The following is a 17,448-nucleotide window of genomic DNA, read 5'->3' as shown; positions in this document are numbered from 1 at the left end:
TGTAACTCAATTTCTCCTGACTACGGAGATACCCCATATGTGGGCGCAAAGTGCTCTGGGGGCGCACAACAAGGCCCAGAAGGGAGAGTGCGCCATGTACATTTGAGGCGATTTGCACAGGGGTGGCTGATAGTTACAGCAGTTCTGACAAACGTAAAACAATAAATATCCATATGTGACCCCATTTTGGAAACTACACCCCTCACGGAATTTAATAAGGGGTGCAGTGAGCATTTACACCCCACTGGTGTATGACAGATTTTTGGAACAGTGGTCTGTGAAAATGAAAAATAAAATTTTTGATTTGCACAGTCCACTGTTTCAAATATCTGTCAAACGCCAGTGGGGTGTAAATGCTCACTGCACCCCTTATTAAATTCCATGAGGGGTATAGTTTCCAAAATGGGGTCACATGTGGGGGGGTCCACTGTTCTGGCACCATAGGGGCTTCCTAAATGGGACATGCCCCCCAAAAACCCTTTCAGAAAAACTCACTCTCCAAAATCCCATTGTCGCTCCTTCCCTTCTGAGCCCTCTACTGCGCCCGCCGAACACTTTACATACGCATATGAGGTATTTCCTTACTCGAGAGAAATTGGGTTACAAATTTTAGGGTGATTTCTCTCCTTTTACCCCTTGTAAAAATAAAAAAATTGGGTCTACAAGAAAATGCGAGTGTAAAAAATTAAGATTTAGAATTTTCTCCTTCACTTTGCTGCTATTCCTGTGAAACACCTAAAGGGTTAAAACACTTACTGAATGTCATTTTGAATACTTTGGGGGGTGCAGTTTTTATAATGGGGTCATTTATGGGGTATTTCTAATATGAAGACCCTTAAAATCCACTTCCAACCTGAACTGGGCCCTGAAAAATTACGATTTTGAAAATCTTGAGAAAAATTGGAAAATTGCTGCGGAACTTTGAAGCCCTCTGGTGTCTTCCAAAAGTAAAAACTTGTCAATTTTTTTATGCAAACACAAAGTAGACATATTGTATATGTGAATCAATATGTAATTTATTTGGAATATCCATTTTCTTTTCAAGCAGAGACTTTCAAAGTTAGAAAATGCTAAATTTTCAAAATTTTCTTGAAATTTTTAGATTTTTTACCAAGAAAAGATACAAATATCAGGGAAATTTTACCAATAACATAAAGTAGAATATGTCACGAAAAAACAATCTCGGAATCAGAATGATAAGTAAAAGCATTCCAGAGTTATTAATGTTTAAAGTGACAGTGGTCAGATTTTCAAAAAATGCCCAGGTCATGAAGGTGAAAATGGGCTGGGTCATGAAGGGGTTAAAGGACCTCTGTAGTGCAATATAACTTATTCCCTATCCGTCCAGGAGATCCCGGGGGGCTCCAGCGCTCTCCTGGATGGGACCCCATAGAGATACATGGAGGGGGTGTGTCTGCCGCAGCTTTCTGCTGCGGACAAAACTTCACTTCCTGCAGACTGCTGCGGCCTGTCCAGGAGATCCTTTGGATAGGGGATAAGTTATTTTGCGCTGGAATACTACTTTAAGTTTTTCTCTCACTTGCTGCATGTAAGTGACAGCTGAAAGAAGCTCTATATAGTAGGGGTGTGAATCGCCAAGAATTTGGCGATTCGATTCGAATCGTGATACCAGTGTGGCAATTCGATATATCCCGATATATCGCGATACCGCCTAGGTGACGATACATCGCGATATATCGCCCACCTGGGAGCATTCATAGATCCCAATAGACGCCGCTGTCAGCTTTGACAGCGGCGATCTAGTACTCCGGTGCACACTTTTCTCATGTTATCCCGTCCGGGCTGCAAAATAAAATAAAACGCACTCTCTTACCTGCCAACGAGCCCGCGGAGCTCCGGTACAGGTGTTCGGTCCCCGGGCTGTATTCTTCTTACTTCCTGTTAGTCCGGCACGTCACATGGAGCTTCAGCCTATCACCAGCGGAGGCGGGACATCGCTGCGGCTGGTGATAGGCTGAAGCTCCATGTGACGTGCCGGACTAACAGGAAGTAAGAAGAATACAGCCCGGGGACCGAACACCTGTACCGGAGCTCCGCGGGCTCGTTGGCAGGTAAGATACGGGCGTCCGCAGATAAAAATTTCACATCCCTAAAAGAATCGATTCAAAAATATTTTGAATCGATTCTGTATCGGCAAATGAAAAATCGCGATTATCGCGAGAATCGATTTTTTTCTTACATCCCTACTATATAGCTAATGAATGATATTTAGACAAATACATAGGTTGGCGAGAAGGAAAGGACGGGCTATGGGTTTAGTTCCCCGGAGTACCCCTTTAAATAATGATGTTTTAGTTTTTGTTAAACAGCCTCTACATTGTCCTGTTATTAGTCCATCAGAAAGGCTTTTCTAAATGTAGAGTCTCTCTTTACCCCTCATCTGTTGGCATCCATAGATGTCCATAGCCTTTAATAATGGTTAACCTGTTGGTAAAGAGGGCTATAAAACAGTACTGTACTGAAATGAAATAACATGAAGGTTCCCATTTAGGAAAGATCTATAATTTCACATGCTGTAATGGAATTGTTATTTATTTATTTATTTTTAATGGGCACTCTTATTATATATAAAAAAAACAAAAAACATTTGATATGTCAGAGACATATCAAAGTTTTTCTTGGTTGGGGTCTGACAGTTCTTACCCCCAGCCAATCAGTAGAAGAGCTGGAAGGGGTGGTCTCAGTGTGTTTTTTCTTTTGTGGCCTATGACTTGGACAGTCTCATAATGTGACAGAGTTGGGAGAGAAGTGTCTGAGTGTTTCATAGGACCTGTGTTTTATTTTATTTTATTTTTTTAAATAATGATAGGTACATTTTTAAACAGAACTTGTCAGGTTCTTGGGTCTTTACACTCCGGCCCCAGAACCTAACAGGTGAGTGGAACTATGTTCCAGTGCTATCCTCCTTTGCTACATAGAGCAAAAAAAATTACCTTTTGAACTGAGGGGAAGTGGTTGCTGTGGCTCCGGCCATGATCACCACTCCCATCTCACACCAGTCACACTGTACTGACAACATAAGCACAAGGAGAAGTCCCCGTCCCCCAAAATGTACTGAAAATGATCTTCTGATTTGTCATAAGTATACGCATGTATAACAAATTTCCTTGGGGAAATGAATCCCCTCAGGGATAACCCTGACTAAAGGCACCCAAATCAATTATAAAACTTAACTTTTATTACATTTTCATTTAGATTAGTATTTGTACTCATTAGCCACTAGGTGGCAGTGGTATATTAAAATTCCAGCACTGTACATATATGTTACATTTTTGTGGTTTGCTAATTAGCATCAATGGGTTTACTGATTTTATTTATTCCATCAGCCTGCTGGCTCATACAGCCAGTATGAACTCCTTTATTATGCATACAGCATTAATAAACAAGACTGGCTGCGTTATTATTGTTACTACCAGCTGGCTTCCAGTATTCCCTGTTTCACATAGACTATATGTCAGTGCTGCTCTAAAATCTTATGTCCCTCCTTCCTAACGTTTCGCCATGAGATGGCTTTTTCTAAGGGCACGAGGCTAAATAAAATCAGTAAACCCATTGATGCATATATGTACAGTGCTGGAATTTTAATATACCACTGCCACCTAGTGGCTAATGAGTACAAATACTAATCTAAATGAAAATGTAATAATAAAGTTTTATAATTGATTTGGGTGCCTTTAGTCAGGGTTATCCCTGAGGGGATTCATTTCCCCAAGGAAATTTGTTATATATTAGTTGCCCAGTGACACCCAAGGGGAGTCTTTTTTTTTGGTGTTTGTGCAAGTATACGCATGATCATTGATAAAATCTGAGATCTTTGATTGCCAGTTATTTCCATATAAGCACTCTATAGAAAACCTAAACCACTTTGGCACAGTCCATCCTTCCAGACAAACTGCCATGGATTTTTTTTTTCAAAACCTTTGCAGAGAAAAAGTTGCCTAGTTGCCCATAGCTACTAGAGTAGTGTGAAAAATAAAAACTGAACTCTGGTTGCCATTAGCAACAAAGAACGTTTTGAAATACCTTCCCCAGTAACAAAATTCTGACCAGTCTGTTAAGTTCCTAGCTTACATACTTCATAATTGAACGTTTTTAGTCCTTTTTACAACTTTGTGACATGTCTGAAATGACACTTAACAGAAAGCAAAGGAAAATATTTTACAGTCTTAAATAAGTAAATACATAAGCTATTTGGTTTCAGTAGACACCAGATCTCTCCTTGATGTTAATGGCAGTAAAACAACACTGGCTTTAACCCTGTACGGAATATTTGTAATAAAAGCACATATTCTGAGCATGCTGACCCTTTCATTCAGGCTTTCTTTGGTAGTCATACTCCATCGTCATAAATTACCATTGCATTAAAAACATTGGAATTGAAAACTACTAAAACTGGCATTTACAATGACCTTCACCTAACTTTGGTGTGCACAGGACCTAATTGTCATATAGTTCCTTATTAAAATGTATGTTCTTACATTGTTGCTTTGTAATAGGTGGGTCTGTCGTCAGACGCTCAAGACCAAATGAGGAAAATGCTGTGTCAGAAGGAATCTAACTATATCCGACTTAAGAGAGCCAAAATGGACAAATCTATGTTTGTAAAAATCAAAACTCTGGGAATTGGTGCCTTTGGAGAAGTGTGCTTGGCCAGAAAGACAGATACCAATGCTCTGTATGCAATGAAAACGTTACGGAAGAAGGATGTGTTGTTACGCAACCAAGTAGCCCATGTCAAGGCTGAGCGAGACATCTTGGCGGAGGCAGACAATGAATGGGTAGTACGACTGTACTATTCCTTCCAGGACAAAGATAACCTGTACTTTGTCATGGATTATATTCCAGGTGGGGATATGATGAGCCTTCTTATCCGCAAAGAGGTGTTCCCTGAAGATTTGGCTCAGTTTTATATTGCAGAGCTTACTTGTGCAGTTGAAAGTGTCCATAAAATGGGCTTTATTCACCGTGACATCAAGCCTGACAACATCCTTATTGACCGTGATGGTCACATTAAGCTCACAGATTTTGGCCTGTGTACGGGATTTCGATGGACACATGACTCAAAGTACTATCAGAGTGGTAAGGATTAAACAGAAATAATGTTTAAGAACATGTTTCAAGGTGAGTCTTGCCTTTAAAGGTGTACCCCACCCCTAGACATCTTATCCCTTATCCAAAGGATAGGGGATACGATGTCTGATCGTGGGGGTTCCGCCGCTGGGGACCCCCGCAATATAGCACGCAGCATCCACCTGTTACTACTCCGTCAGCGCTGGAGGGTCTAACAGGTGGGTGCTGCGTGCTATATTGTGGGGGTCCCCAGCTGCGGGACCCCCACGATCAGGCATCTTATCCCCTATCCTTTGGATAGGGGGTAAGATGTCTAGGGGTGGAGTACCCCTTTAAGGTCCTTTTGGGTTGTACATGAACACCATGCATTTAAATAGTGTAATGCTTTATTTTCCTATAGGGAAAATGATGATTAGTCAGTGATAATGGCTGAAGGTAACCATTGTGTACAGATAGTAATGTAAAGCATTTGCAGTGATGATACTGTTGAATTTGTAACAAAAATAAATCTAAAGATGTTACATGGCGAGCTTTCAAACTTGCTTAGGGTTGTTCTCCTACATGGTATGACAAAATATCTAAAGATACACAATTTATGTATGTACACAACCTATCAGAGAAGACACTTAAAAGAACTAACCAAACCTTAGAACATACTGATTTAGGAATATAAATCCTTCCTTAGTTTACAGATGAGCAGACATGAGGGTGAGCGATTTATTGTCTCCTGAATACTGTTAACTCCCAAATGCCCCCTTATCTCTGGATCAGATTCCTAAGATGTTGTAGTGCGCCAAAAAACCTTGGGAGAGATCCAGCCCTGTTTTCAATATGTCACATAGTGTCATGAATTTACCATCTAGACACTGGTAATGTCTGACTTAGTATGCAAGGTTTTTAGACACAGACACAGGTTTTTGTCATATCCTTTTGAAAGTTTTAGATTTATCAAACCTGTTCAGAGGAAAAGTTGACCTGTTGCCCAAAACAACCAAACTGATGGCTTCTTTTAAAAAAAAAAAAAAGCAATCTGGTTTCTATGGGCAACTGACCAACTTTTTCCTGCACAGGTTTTAATAACCAAAGTAAAGGTCTGCCTATTTGTTTAAAAGGTCAGTATTATTGGTACATAATGTAACCCCTTAACGATCACAAGCGTATATTTATGCTTGTGGCCGGCTCCCGTTATGTGAAGCATGCTCAGGAGCTGAGTCTAAACCAGGAGAAAATACTGCTGGTTAGTTCAGCCGAGCTGTTCTGGACCATTGCAGTGAAATTGCGGCTTCCCGAATAGCTGAAAGGACAGCAGGAGGCGCCTTACCATGCTCCGCGCTGTCCGATCGTCGATTGATTGGTCCAGCCTGAATCGAAGGCATGGAGCAATCGAGCACAGATTACACTGATCAATGCTATGCTATGGCATAGCATTGTTCAGTGTATGCAATCTAAGGATTGCATGTAATAGTCCCCTATGGGAGCTTAAAAAAAAAAAAAAAAAAAATGAATAAATGTGATTTACCCCCTTCCTGAATTAAAGTTTGAATCACCCCCCAAACTATAAAAATACACCGCACGGTTGTGCACGTAAAAAAAAGTCCAAAATTGCGTATATTTGGTCACTTTGTATACCCTAAAAAATTTATAAAATGCGATCAAAAAGTCCCATCAAAACAATTATGGCACCAATAAAAACTTCGGATCATTGCGCAAAAAATGAATTCTCATACTGCCTTGTATAAAGAAAATGAAAAAAGGTTTATAGGGGTCAGAAGATAATTTTAAACATACTAATTTTGGTGCATGTAGCTATAGGTTTTTGTAATTTTACAAAAAAAAAAAATGTAATTTGGTATCATTGTAACCATATGGACCTACAGAATAAATATATGGTGTCATTTTTTGCACTGTGTAGAATCGGAAGCCCCCAAAAGTTACAAAATAGCATTTTTTTCCCCAAAAAATTTTGCCCCCCAAATATTTTTCTTCTGGTTTCGCCATACATTTTTGGGTGAAATGATTGATGTCATTTCAAAGTACAATTGGTGGCGAAACAAACAAGCCCTCATATGGGTCTGTAGGTACAATATTGAAAGCATTCTGATTTTTAGAAGGTGAGGTGGAAAATACGAAAATGCAAAAACAAAAAAAAACTGGTCCTTAAGGGGTTAAAATAAACTTTTATTTTACTTTGCTATAGGGGACCACCTCCGACAAGACAGCATGGATTTCAGCAGTGAATGGAGTGAGCCAGCGAATTGCAGGTGCAGCGACAGACCAAAGCCTCTTGAGTGGCGAGCAGCAAGACAACATCAGCGCTGCTTGGCACACTCTCTGGTTGGGACTCCTAACTACATTGCTCCAGAGGTCCTGTTGCGTACAGGTAAAGAGAAGACTTCAAAGCCTAAAATGTCATTCTTTTGAAAGTGTAGAATTATCCAGTTTACTGTCATAAGAAAAAAAACACCTTTGACATGTCAGAGAGAAGTTTTGATTGTTTAGGGTCTGAGTGCTGAGATCCCCACAGATCACTAGAATAAAATGCTGTGTATCTATTTCATCCAATGAGAAGACTGCAGGGAGAGAAAATCCTTTAAAGGGGTACTCCATTGGAAAACTTTTTTTTAAATCTTTTTAAATCAACTGACGGAAAATTACAGATTTGTAAATTACTTCTATTAAAAAATCTTAATCCTTTTAGTACTTATAAGCTTCTGTATGCTCCACAGGAAGTTTTCTTTTTCAATTTCCTTTCTGTCTGACCACGGTGCTCTCTGCTGATACCTCTGTCCATTTTAGGAACTGTCCAGAGTAGGAGCAAATCCCCATAGCAAACCTATCCTGCTCTGGTCAGTTCCTGATATAGACTGAGGCGTCAGCAGAGAACACTGTAGTCATGTAGAAAGGAAATTCAAAAAGAACATAACTTCCTGTGGAGCAGACAGAAGCTTATAAGTACTATAAGGATTAAGATTTTTTTAATAGAAGTAATTTACAAATCTTTTTAACTTTCTGTCATAAGTTGATTTAAAAAAAAAAACTGTTTTCCAGTGGAGTACCCCTTAACTCCTTGGGGATGGAGCCCATTATAACCCTAAGGACGGGAGCATTTTTTGCAATTCTGACCACTGTCAGTTTAAGCATTAATAACTCTGGGATGCTTTTAATTTTCATTCTGATTCCGAGATTGTTTTTTCGTGACATATTCTACTTTATGGTAGTGGTAATTTTTTGTCGATACTTGCATCATTTCTTGGTGAAAAATGCCAAAATTTGATGGAAAAAATAGAAAATTTCGCTTTTTTCTAACTTTGAAGCTCTCTGCTTGTAAGGAAAATAGACATTCCAAATAAATTATATACTGATTCACAAATACAATATGTCTACTTTATGTTTGCATCATAAAGTTGACATGTTTTTACTTTTGGAAGACACCAGAGGGCTTAAAAGTTCAGAAGCAATTTTCCAATTTTTCACAAAATTTTCTAAATCGGAATTTTTCAGGGACCAGTTCAGTTTTGAAGTGGATTTGAAGGGCCTTCATATTAGAAATACCCCATAAATTACCCCATTATAAAAACTGCACCCCTCAAAGTATTCAAAATGACATTCAGAAAGTTTGTTAACCCTTTAGGTGTTTCACAGGAATAGCAGCAAAGTGAAGGAGAAAATTCAAAATCTTCATTTTTTTACACTCTCATGTTCTTGTAGACCCAGTTTTTGAAATTTTACAAGGGGTAATAGGAGAAAAAGCCCCCCAAAATTTGTAACCCAATTTCTCTCAAGTAAGGAAATACCTCATATGTGTATGTCAAGTGTTCGGCGGGCACAGTAGAGGGCTCAGAAGGGGAAGGAGCAACAATGGGATTTTGGAGAGTGAAATTTGCTGAAATAGTTTTTGGGGGCATGTCACATTTAGGAAGCCCCTATGGTGCCAGAACAGCAAACAAAAAAACACATGGCATACTATTTTGGAAACTACACACCTCAAGGCACGTAACAAGGGGTCCGGTGAGCCTTAACACCCCACAGGTGTTTGACAACTCAGATGTGTAAATGAAAAAAAATATTTTTTTCACTAAAGTGCAGTTTTTTCCCCCCCAAATTTACCATTTCTACAAAGGGTAATGGGAGAAAAATCCCCCCAAAATTTGTAACACAATTTCTCCCGAGTACGGAGATACCCCATATGTGGCCCAAAACTGTTGCCTTGAAATACGACAGGGCTCTGAAGTGTGAGGGCCATGCGCATTTGAGGCCTAAATTAGGAATTTGCAATAGGGGTGGACCCGGTTACAAGGATGGGGTTTGTCTCCACCAAAACCCTACAGCAGTGTTTCCCAAACAGGGTGCCTCCAACTGTTGCAAGACTCCCAGCCTGCCAGGACGGTCTATGGCTGTCCGGCAACACTGGGAGTTGTGGTTTTGCAACAGCTGGAGGCGCCGTTTAGGAAACACTGCCGTATGAGACGTTTTTCATTTTTATTGGGGGGGGGGGGGCGACGTGTAAGGGGGTGTATATGTAGTGTTTTACTTTTTATTATTTGGTAGTGTAGTGTTTTTAGGGTACATTCACACAGGCGGGGGTTCACAGTAAGTTTCCTTGAAGGAAACCCACTGTAAACCCACCCGTGTGAATGTACCCAAACCTTCAGCTGTGGCAAAATTACAACTCCCAGAATGCACTGACAGACCGTACATGCTGGGAGTTGTAGTTTTACAACAGCTGTAGGCACACTGGTGGGGAACCACTGAGTTAGAAAACAGACTCTAGCTCAGTGATTCCAACCCATGTGCCTCCAACTCCCAGCATGTACAGTTTGTCAGTGCACTCTGGGAGTTGTAGTTTTGCAACAGCTGGAGGCACACAGGTTGGAATCACTGAGTTAGGAAACTCTAGCTCAGTGTTTCCCAAACAGTGTGCCTACAGCTGTTGCAAAACTACAATTCCCAGCACGGCCAGACAGTCAGGGATGCTGGGTGTGTAGTTCTGCAATATCTGCCCCTTCAGATGTTGCAGAACTGCAACTCCCAGCATGCCTGGACAGTCTGGGCATGCTAGGAGTTGTAGTTATGCAACAACTGGGGAAGAACAGTTTGGAGACCGCTAAGTAGTGGCCTCCAAACTGTAGCCCTCCAGATGTTGCAAAACTACAACTCCAAGCATGCCTAGACTGTCCAGGCATGCTGGGAGTTGTAGTTCTGCAATATCTGAAGGGCCAGATATTGCAGAACTACATGCCCAGCATCCCTAACTGTCTGGCCATGCTGGGAATTGTAGTTTTGCTACAGTTTGGAGACCACCGAATAGTGGTCTCCAAACTGTGCCACTTCAGATGTTGCAAAACTACAACTCCCAGCATACCCAGACAGCCTTTGGCTGTCTGGGCATGCTGGGAGTTGTAGTTTTGCAGCTTTTAGAAGGCCACAGTGAAGATCACTTATCGCGATCTTCACTGCAGCCTTCTCCGCCGCACTTTCCGGCCACCGCTCCTCCTGCTGCAGCCGCTGCTCCGGGATGCAGCCTCCGAAAGTCCGGGTAAGCCGGACCATGCTCCCTCCTCGCCGCCTGTGTTCCCCCGGCTCTGCACCGACTTCGATCGGTGGGCAGAGCGGGGGGAAATGAACTCTAACCCCCCTGCCCCCCTCCTGCCATTGGTGGTCAGCCTGACCGACCAATGGCAGGGGATAGGAGGGGGTGGCAAAACTGCCACCTCGCTCCTATCCTTTAGGCTGGTCGGAGCTGTGTCTGACAGCTCCGATCATGCTTATTTTCCGGGAGATCGGGTCACCAGTTACCCGATTTGCCCGGATTGCGGCAAATCGCAGGTCTGAATTGACCTGAGATTTGCTGCGATCGCCGACATGGGGGGGGGTCTCAGGACCCCCCTAGGCATTGCCATGGGATGCCTGCTGATAGATATCCGCAGTCATCCCGGTCCGATCACCGCCCAGCGAGCTGCGGTGATCGGAAATACCGAGGGCGTATGGTTACGCCCTCCGTCCGTAAGTGACGGGACGCGAGGGCGTATGCATACGCCCTTTGTCCCCAAGGAGTTAATGACCCATGACGTACCAGTACGTCATGAGCCACTCCCGTTCTAGAATGCGTGGCCCCGCGTCATAGCGAGTCGGGCCCGACCTCAAACAACGGCCGGGACCCGTGGCTAATAGCGCGCGGCACTGATCGCGGTGCCGAGGGCTATTAACCCTTTAGACGCGGCGTTCAAATTTGAACACCGCATCTAAAGTGAAAGTAAGTCATTGCCAGTTAGCTCAGGGGGCTGTTCGGAATGTCTGCGGCAAAATCGCGGCATCCCGAAAAGCTGAGATACAGCAGGAGGGTCCCTTACCTTGCCTCCTGGTGTCCGATCGCCGAATGACTTAGTGCCTGAGACCAGGCATGAGCAGTCAAGCGGCAGAATCATTGATCAATGGTTTCCTATGAGAAACCATTGATCAATGTAAAAGATCAGTGTATGAAGTGTTATAGCCCCATATGGGAGCTATAACATTGCAAAAAAAAAAAAGTGAAAAAAGATCATTTAACCCCTTTCCTAATAAAAGTTTGAATCGCCCCCCTTTTCCCATAAAAAAAAAAAAAAACTGTGTAAATAAAAATAAACGTGGTATCGCCGCGTGTGGAAATGTCAGAATTATAAAAATATATCATTAATTAAACTGCACGGTCAATGGCGTTGGTGCAAAAAAATTCCAAAGTCCAAAATAGTGTATTTTTGGTCACTTTTTATATCATGAAAAATGAATAAAAAGCGATCAATGAGTCCGATCAATACAAAAATGGTACCGCTAAAAACTTCAGATCACAGCTCAAAAAATTAGCCCTCATGCCGCCCCATACGCGGAAAAATAAAGTTATAGGGGTCAGAATATGACAATTTTAAATGTATACATTTTCCTGCATGTAGATATGATTTTTTTCCAGAAGTGCGACAAAATCAAACCTATATAAGTAGGATATCATTTTAATCGTATGGACCTACAGAATAAAGAGATGTCATTTTTACCGAAAAATTTACTGTGTAAAAACGTAGGCCCCCAAAAGTTACAAAATGGTGTTTTTGTTTTGTTTTTTTCAATTTGGTCTCTCACAATGATTTTTTGGGGGGTAAAATGACTGACGTCATTACAAAGTAGAATTGGTGGTGCAGAAAATAAGCCATCATATGGATTTTTAGGTGCAAAATTGAAAGTTATGATTTTTTAAAGGTAAGGAGGAAAAAACGAAAATGCAAAAACTGAAAACCCTGGGTCCTTAAGGTGTTAAAGGGGTTTTACCATGATCCGCGTTCCACAGAAAACGTAATATTTTGTTAGGTTCAACGAAAATAAATGTCTGAAAAATAATACATACATGACCTTATTTATTTCTCTGCCTACTTTTTTATCCTTTCCCTTTTCATCTGAAAATCTGTGTGGTGGGTGAAGCTTCTGATTTCCCAACAGTCATACTATGCAGCACAGGAATGAGCATCTGCACAAATAAGTCATCCATCAAGAGAAGTTATCTCTCCTCACACAGTGTACAGTGTTATTATAGGGAATAATATCCTCCCCCTGGCCAAGTAAATTTAGTGTTACAGACTGTAATATAGAAGCTACAGCAGTACACAATGTATATTTACCTTATCATGGCCAGTAATTAATTAGACAGACTCCCTCATACATATTTATTGCAGTGGATGATGTTCTTCTAAAGGTACAGCTTCTACACTGTATGTACAGTGTAGCAGCTCTATATACCAAAGTCTATTTAGCTGTATAGTCACTGGAGAACTGAGCATGCCTGACCAGAAGAGAAAACTGGCTCAGGATGTATCTAATGGTAACAAGCAAAAAACAAGAGAGCATCTAGCCTATATTGGTAGGACTGCCTTTCAAAACTGGTTGATTTATAAAAATTACTTGTATTAGCAAATATGTTAAATTTTACATAAATAATCAGTTTAGACTATTTATCTTCAAGTAAAACCCCTTTAACCCCTTAAGGACTCAGCCCATTTGGGCCTTAAGGACTCAGACAATTTTATTTTTACGTTTTTGTTTTTTCCTCCTCGCCTTCAAAAAATCATGACTCTTATTTATATTTTCATCCACAGACTAGTATGAGGGCTTATTTTTTGCGTGACCAGTTGTCTGTTGTAATGCCATCACTCCCTTTACCATAAAATGTATGGCGCAACCGCAATTTTGCTAATTTTGGAAGGTTTCGTTTTCACGCCGTACAATTTACGGTAAAAATGACGTGTTCTTTGTTCTTTGGGTCAATACGATTAAAATGATACCCATGATAACATACTTTTCTATTACTGTTGCACTTAAAAAAAAAAAAAAAAAAAAAAAAACTTTTTAACCAAATTAGTACGTTTAAAATCCCCCTATTTTGAAGACCTATAACTTTTTCATTTTTCCGTATAAGCGGCAGTATGAGGGATCATTTTTTGCTCCGTGATCTGTACTTTTTATTGATACCATATTTGCTTATATAAAACTTTTAATCCATTTTTTGGGGAATAAAATGTTATTAAAAAAAGCAGCTATTTTGGACTTTTTTTTAACGTACGTTCACGCCGTTCACCGTACGGTATCATTAACATTTTATTTTAATAGTTCAGATATTTACGCACGCGGCGATACAAAATATGTATATAAAATATATATTTTTTCATTTTTGGGGGTTAAATAGGGAAAATTGGACAATTTATGTTTTTATTGAGGGAGGTTTTTTTTTTACTTTTATTTTTACACTGCAATAGTCCCCATAGGGGACTATTTATAGCTAATACTGTTCAGTGCTATGTATAGGACATAGCACTGATCAGAGTTATCGGTCATCTACTGCTCTGGTCTGCGGGAAGGCAGATCAGAGCAGAAGATGCCGGGGAGGCAGGTGAGGGGACCTCCGTCTGCCGTGCTGGATGATCGGATTGCCGCGGCAGCGCTGTAGGTGATCGTCCATTTTAGTGACCGCAATGCGGCAGATGTGTTGATCTGTATTGATCACTGCATCTGAGGGGCTAATGGAGGACATCTGCGGGATCGCGGATGTCTGCCATTACCGGCGGGTCCCTGGCTGTGATCAGTAGCTGGGACCTGCCGCGCATGATCCGGACATCGCTCCGATGCTCGCGGTTATGCTTAGGACATAAATGTACGTCCTGGTACGTAGTATCAGCTCACCAGGACGTACATTTACGTCCTGTGTCCTTAAGAGGTTAACTGAGCGCTTTTATTTGTTTGTTCGTTCTAGTGGTCGGTGGGGGGTTCTGCACAAAGACCCTGACCGATAAAAACCTTTTGAGGTGTCTCTGACATGTCAACATTTTTTAGATAACAGGGACTCTTTAACACTTTATGGTCTGTACGAGTAGGGTGAACAGATCATGTACAATAAGTTACCAATTGAAGTGCAGTTCAGATGGCTGCCAAAATTGGAGCTCACTTAGTTAAAACTACTGAACTAAAGTTTTACACAAGAAAAAGTAATGTGTATGGCTATATAGAAAGGTGGAGCTTGCCTTGTGATCGAGTGACATGAAATCATCTCAACTTCTACTTGGCAAAATTAATGGACAGGGGACCTTCATTCTCTGGTTAGGTGTCAGTTATCCCAGAAGGACCTTTCATATGGATATGCCATAAATGTCAATGACTGGGAAACCCTTTTTCCACATGGAATAATTCCTTTTTTTTTTTTCTTTTCCTTTCATATTGTAGGATATACGCAGCTCTGTGATTGGTGGAGTGTTGGAGTTATACTTTATGAAATGCTTGTTGGGAAGGCTCCTTTCCATGCAGGGTCACCACTGGAAACACAAATGAAAGTAAGACCAAAAAATTTTTTCTTATTGTAGCTTCCAATGTATATATGAAAAATTGAGGCTGTTAACAATTTTTCATACATAGGAAAGAGCAAATATCCCAAAATTTATTTTGTGTGCTATTCCCTCAAAACTGCCATCAGATTAGATTCTGATTGTAAAGTGTCAGGACAGAAGCTCAAATGCAGAAGTCTTTGTTCCCGTACAGTACATTGAGTGCTTGGCTACAGTGCACAGATGCCATGGCTCCTTTAAGTGGCACTGCCTACTATATGCTTTGAATGCCACAGACATCTGAGCAATGCTGCTAAAATTAATCCAAAAAGTTTGGATTTGAACTAATCAAAATTAAGGAAAATTGATACTAATTCTGTTTGTTCCAAATCTGTTCTCTCGTCTCTAATCATGGGCTAATGTAGCATGTGTTTTATATAAGTTATATGATATCTATTAACATGGTGCCATAGTAGTCTATGGGTTGTCTATTCTATCATCTATGTAATATGTCATGCAGAGCTTATGATATATACTTTAAAAATATGCTTTTGCCACCTATAGACTATCCTGACACCTATTCAATATAATAATCTACTATACTATACAGTACTTAATTTTTGGGGGTATACTGATCCATATAGACCTTAGACACTCTTGGCATCCATTGTAACACTAGACATGTTTAGTGCATGTGTCAGGAGTAATATGTATGTGTATATACAGTCATGGGCGTAAATTTTGGCACCCCTGAAATGTTTCTAGAAAATGAAGTATTTCTCACAGAAAAGGATTGCAGTAACACATGTTTTGCTATATACATGTTTATCCCCTTTGTGTGTATTGGAACTAAACCAAAAAATGGAGGAAATAAAACTAATTGGACATAACTCCAAAAATGGTCTGGACAAAATTTATTGGCACCCTTAACTTTAATATTTGGTTGCACATCCTTTGGAAAAAGTAACTGAAATCAGTCGCTTCCTATAACCATCAATAAGCTTCTTACACCTCTCAGCCGGAATTTTGCACCACTCTTCTTATTGGAAGGGCACCTTTTCCCATCAGCAATTTTAAGATCTCTCCACAGTTGTTCAATGGGATTTAGATCTGGACTCATTGCTGGCCACTTCAGAACTCTCCAGCGCTTGGTTGCCATCCATTTCTGGGTGCTTTTTGAAATGTGTTTGGGGTCATTGTCCTGCTGGAAGACCCAAGATCTTGGACGTAAGCCCAGCTTTCTGACACTAGGCTGTACAGTGCCACCCAAAATCCGTTGGTAATCCTCAGATTTCATGATGCCTTGCACACATTCAAGGCACCCAGTGCCGGAGGCAGCAAAACAGCCCCAAAACAGCATTGAACCTCCACCATATTTCACTGTAGGTACTGTGTTCTTTTCTTTTGTAGGCCTCATTCCATTTTCAGTAAACAGTAGAATGATGTGCTTTACCCAAAAGCTCTAACTTTGTCTTATCTGTCCACAAGACATTTTTCCCAGAAGGATTTTGGCTTACTCAAGTTCATTTTGGCAAAATGTAGTCTTGCTTTTTTAATGTCTGTGTTAGCAGTGGGGTCCTCCTGGGTCTACTGCCATAGCGTTTCATTTCATTTAAATGTTGATTGATAGTTTGTGCTGACACTGATGCTCCCTGAGCCTGCAGGACAGCTTGAATATCTTTGGAACTTGTTTGGGGCTGCTTATCCACCATCCGGACTATTCTGCATTGACTCCTTTCATCAATTTTTCTCTTCCACCCACGCCCAGGGAGATTAGCTACAGTGCCATGGGTTGCCAACTTCTTGATAATGTTGTGCACTGTGGACAAGGGCAAATCTAGATCTCTGGAGATGGACTTGTAACCTTGAGATTGTTGATATTTTTCCACAATTTTGGTTCACAAGTCTTCGGACAGTTCTCTTCTCCTCTTTCTGTTGTCCATGCTTAGTGTAGTACACACAGACACACAATGCAAAGACTAAGTGAACTTCTCTCCTTTTTTATTTGCTTTCATGTGGGATTTTTATATTGCCCACACCGGTTACTTGCCCCAGTGAGGAGCATCACATGCTTGAAACAATCTTATTTTTCCACAATTTTTAAAGGGTTCAAATAATTTTGTCCAGCCCATTTTTGGAGTTTGGTGTGACATTATGTACAATTTGCTTTTTTTTCCTCCATTTTTTTTTTGTTTAGTTCCAATACACACAAAGGGAATAAACATGTATAGCAAAACATGTGTTACTGCAATCCTTTTCTGTGAGAAATACTTAATTTTCTTGAAAAACTTCAGGGGTGCCAACATTTATGGCCATGACTGTATGTGTGTGTGTATGTATGTATGTATGTATGTATGTATGTATATATGTGTGTATATATATTAGGGGTGTGAATTTGGCGATTCGATTCGAATCGCGATACCAGTGTGGCGATTCGATATATCGCGATATATCGCGATACCGTCTAGGTGACGATACATCGCGATATATCGCCCACCTGGGAGCATTCATAGATCCCAATAGA

At 40.7% G+C, this 17,448-nt stretch overlaps 1 protein-coding gene across 2 annotated transcripts in view; it reads left to right on the top strand.

The window, feature by feature from the left end:
* LATS1 (large tumor suppressor kinase 1) overlaps positions 1-17,448 on the top strand; it is a 39,249-nt gene that overhangs the window by 19,728 nt on the left and 2,073 nt on the right. For both annotated transcript variants that reach the window (XM_056566772.1, XM_056566773.1), the window contains exons 5-7: positions 4,518-5,100; positions 7,289-7,471; positions 14,827-14,933. In XM_056566772.1, coding sequence (XP_056422747.1) covers positions 4,518-5,100; positions 7,289-7,471; positions 14,827-14,933 — 873 coding nt within the window. The remainder of the gene's footprint in view (positions 1-4,517; positions 5,101-7,288; positions 7,472-14,826; positions 14,934-17,448) is intronic.

The sequence above is a fragment of the Hyla sarda genome, chromosome 3, assembly GCF_029499605.1.
Source record: "Hyla sarda isolate aHylSar1 chromosome 3, aHylSar1.hap1, whole genome shotgun sequence".
Taxonomy (NCBI): Eukaryota; Metazoa; Chordata; class Amphibia; order Anura; family Hylidae; genus Hyla; species Hyla sarda.
The sequence above is the reverse complement of the archived record's forward strand: the minus strand, read 5'-3'. Positions and strand labels throughout refer to the sequence as shown.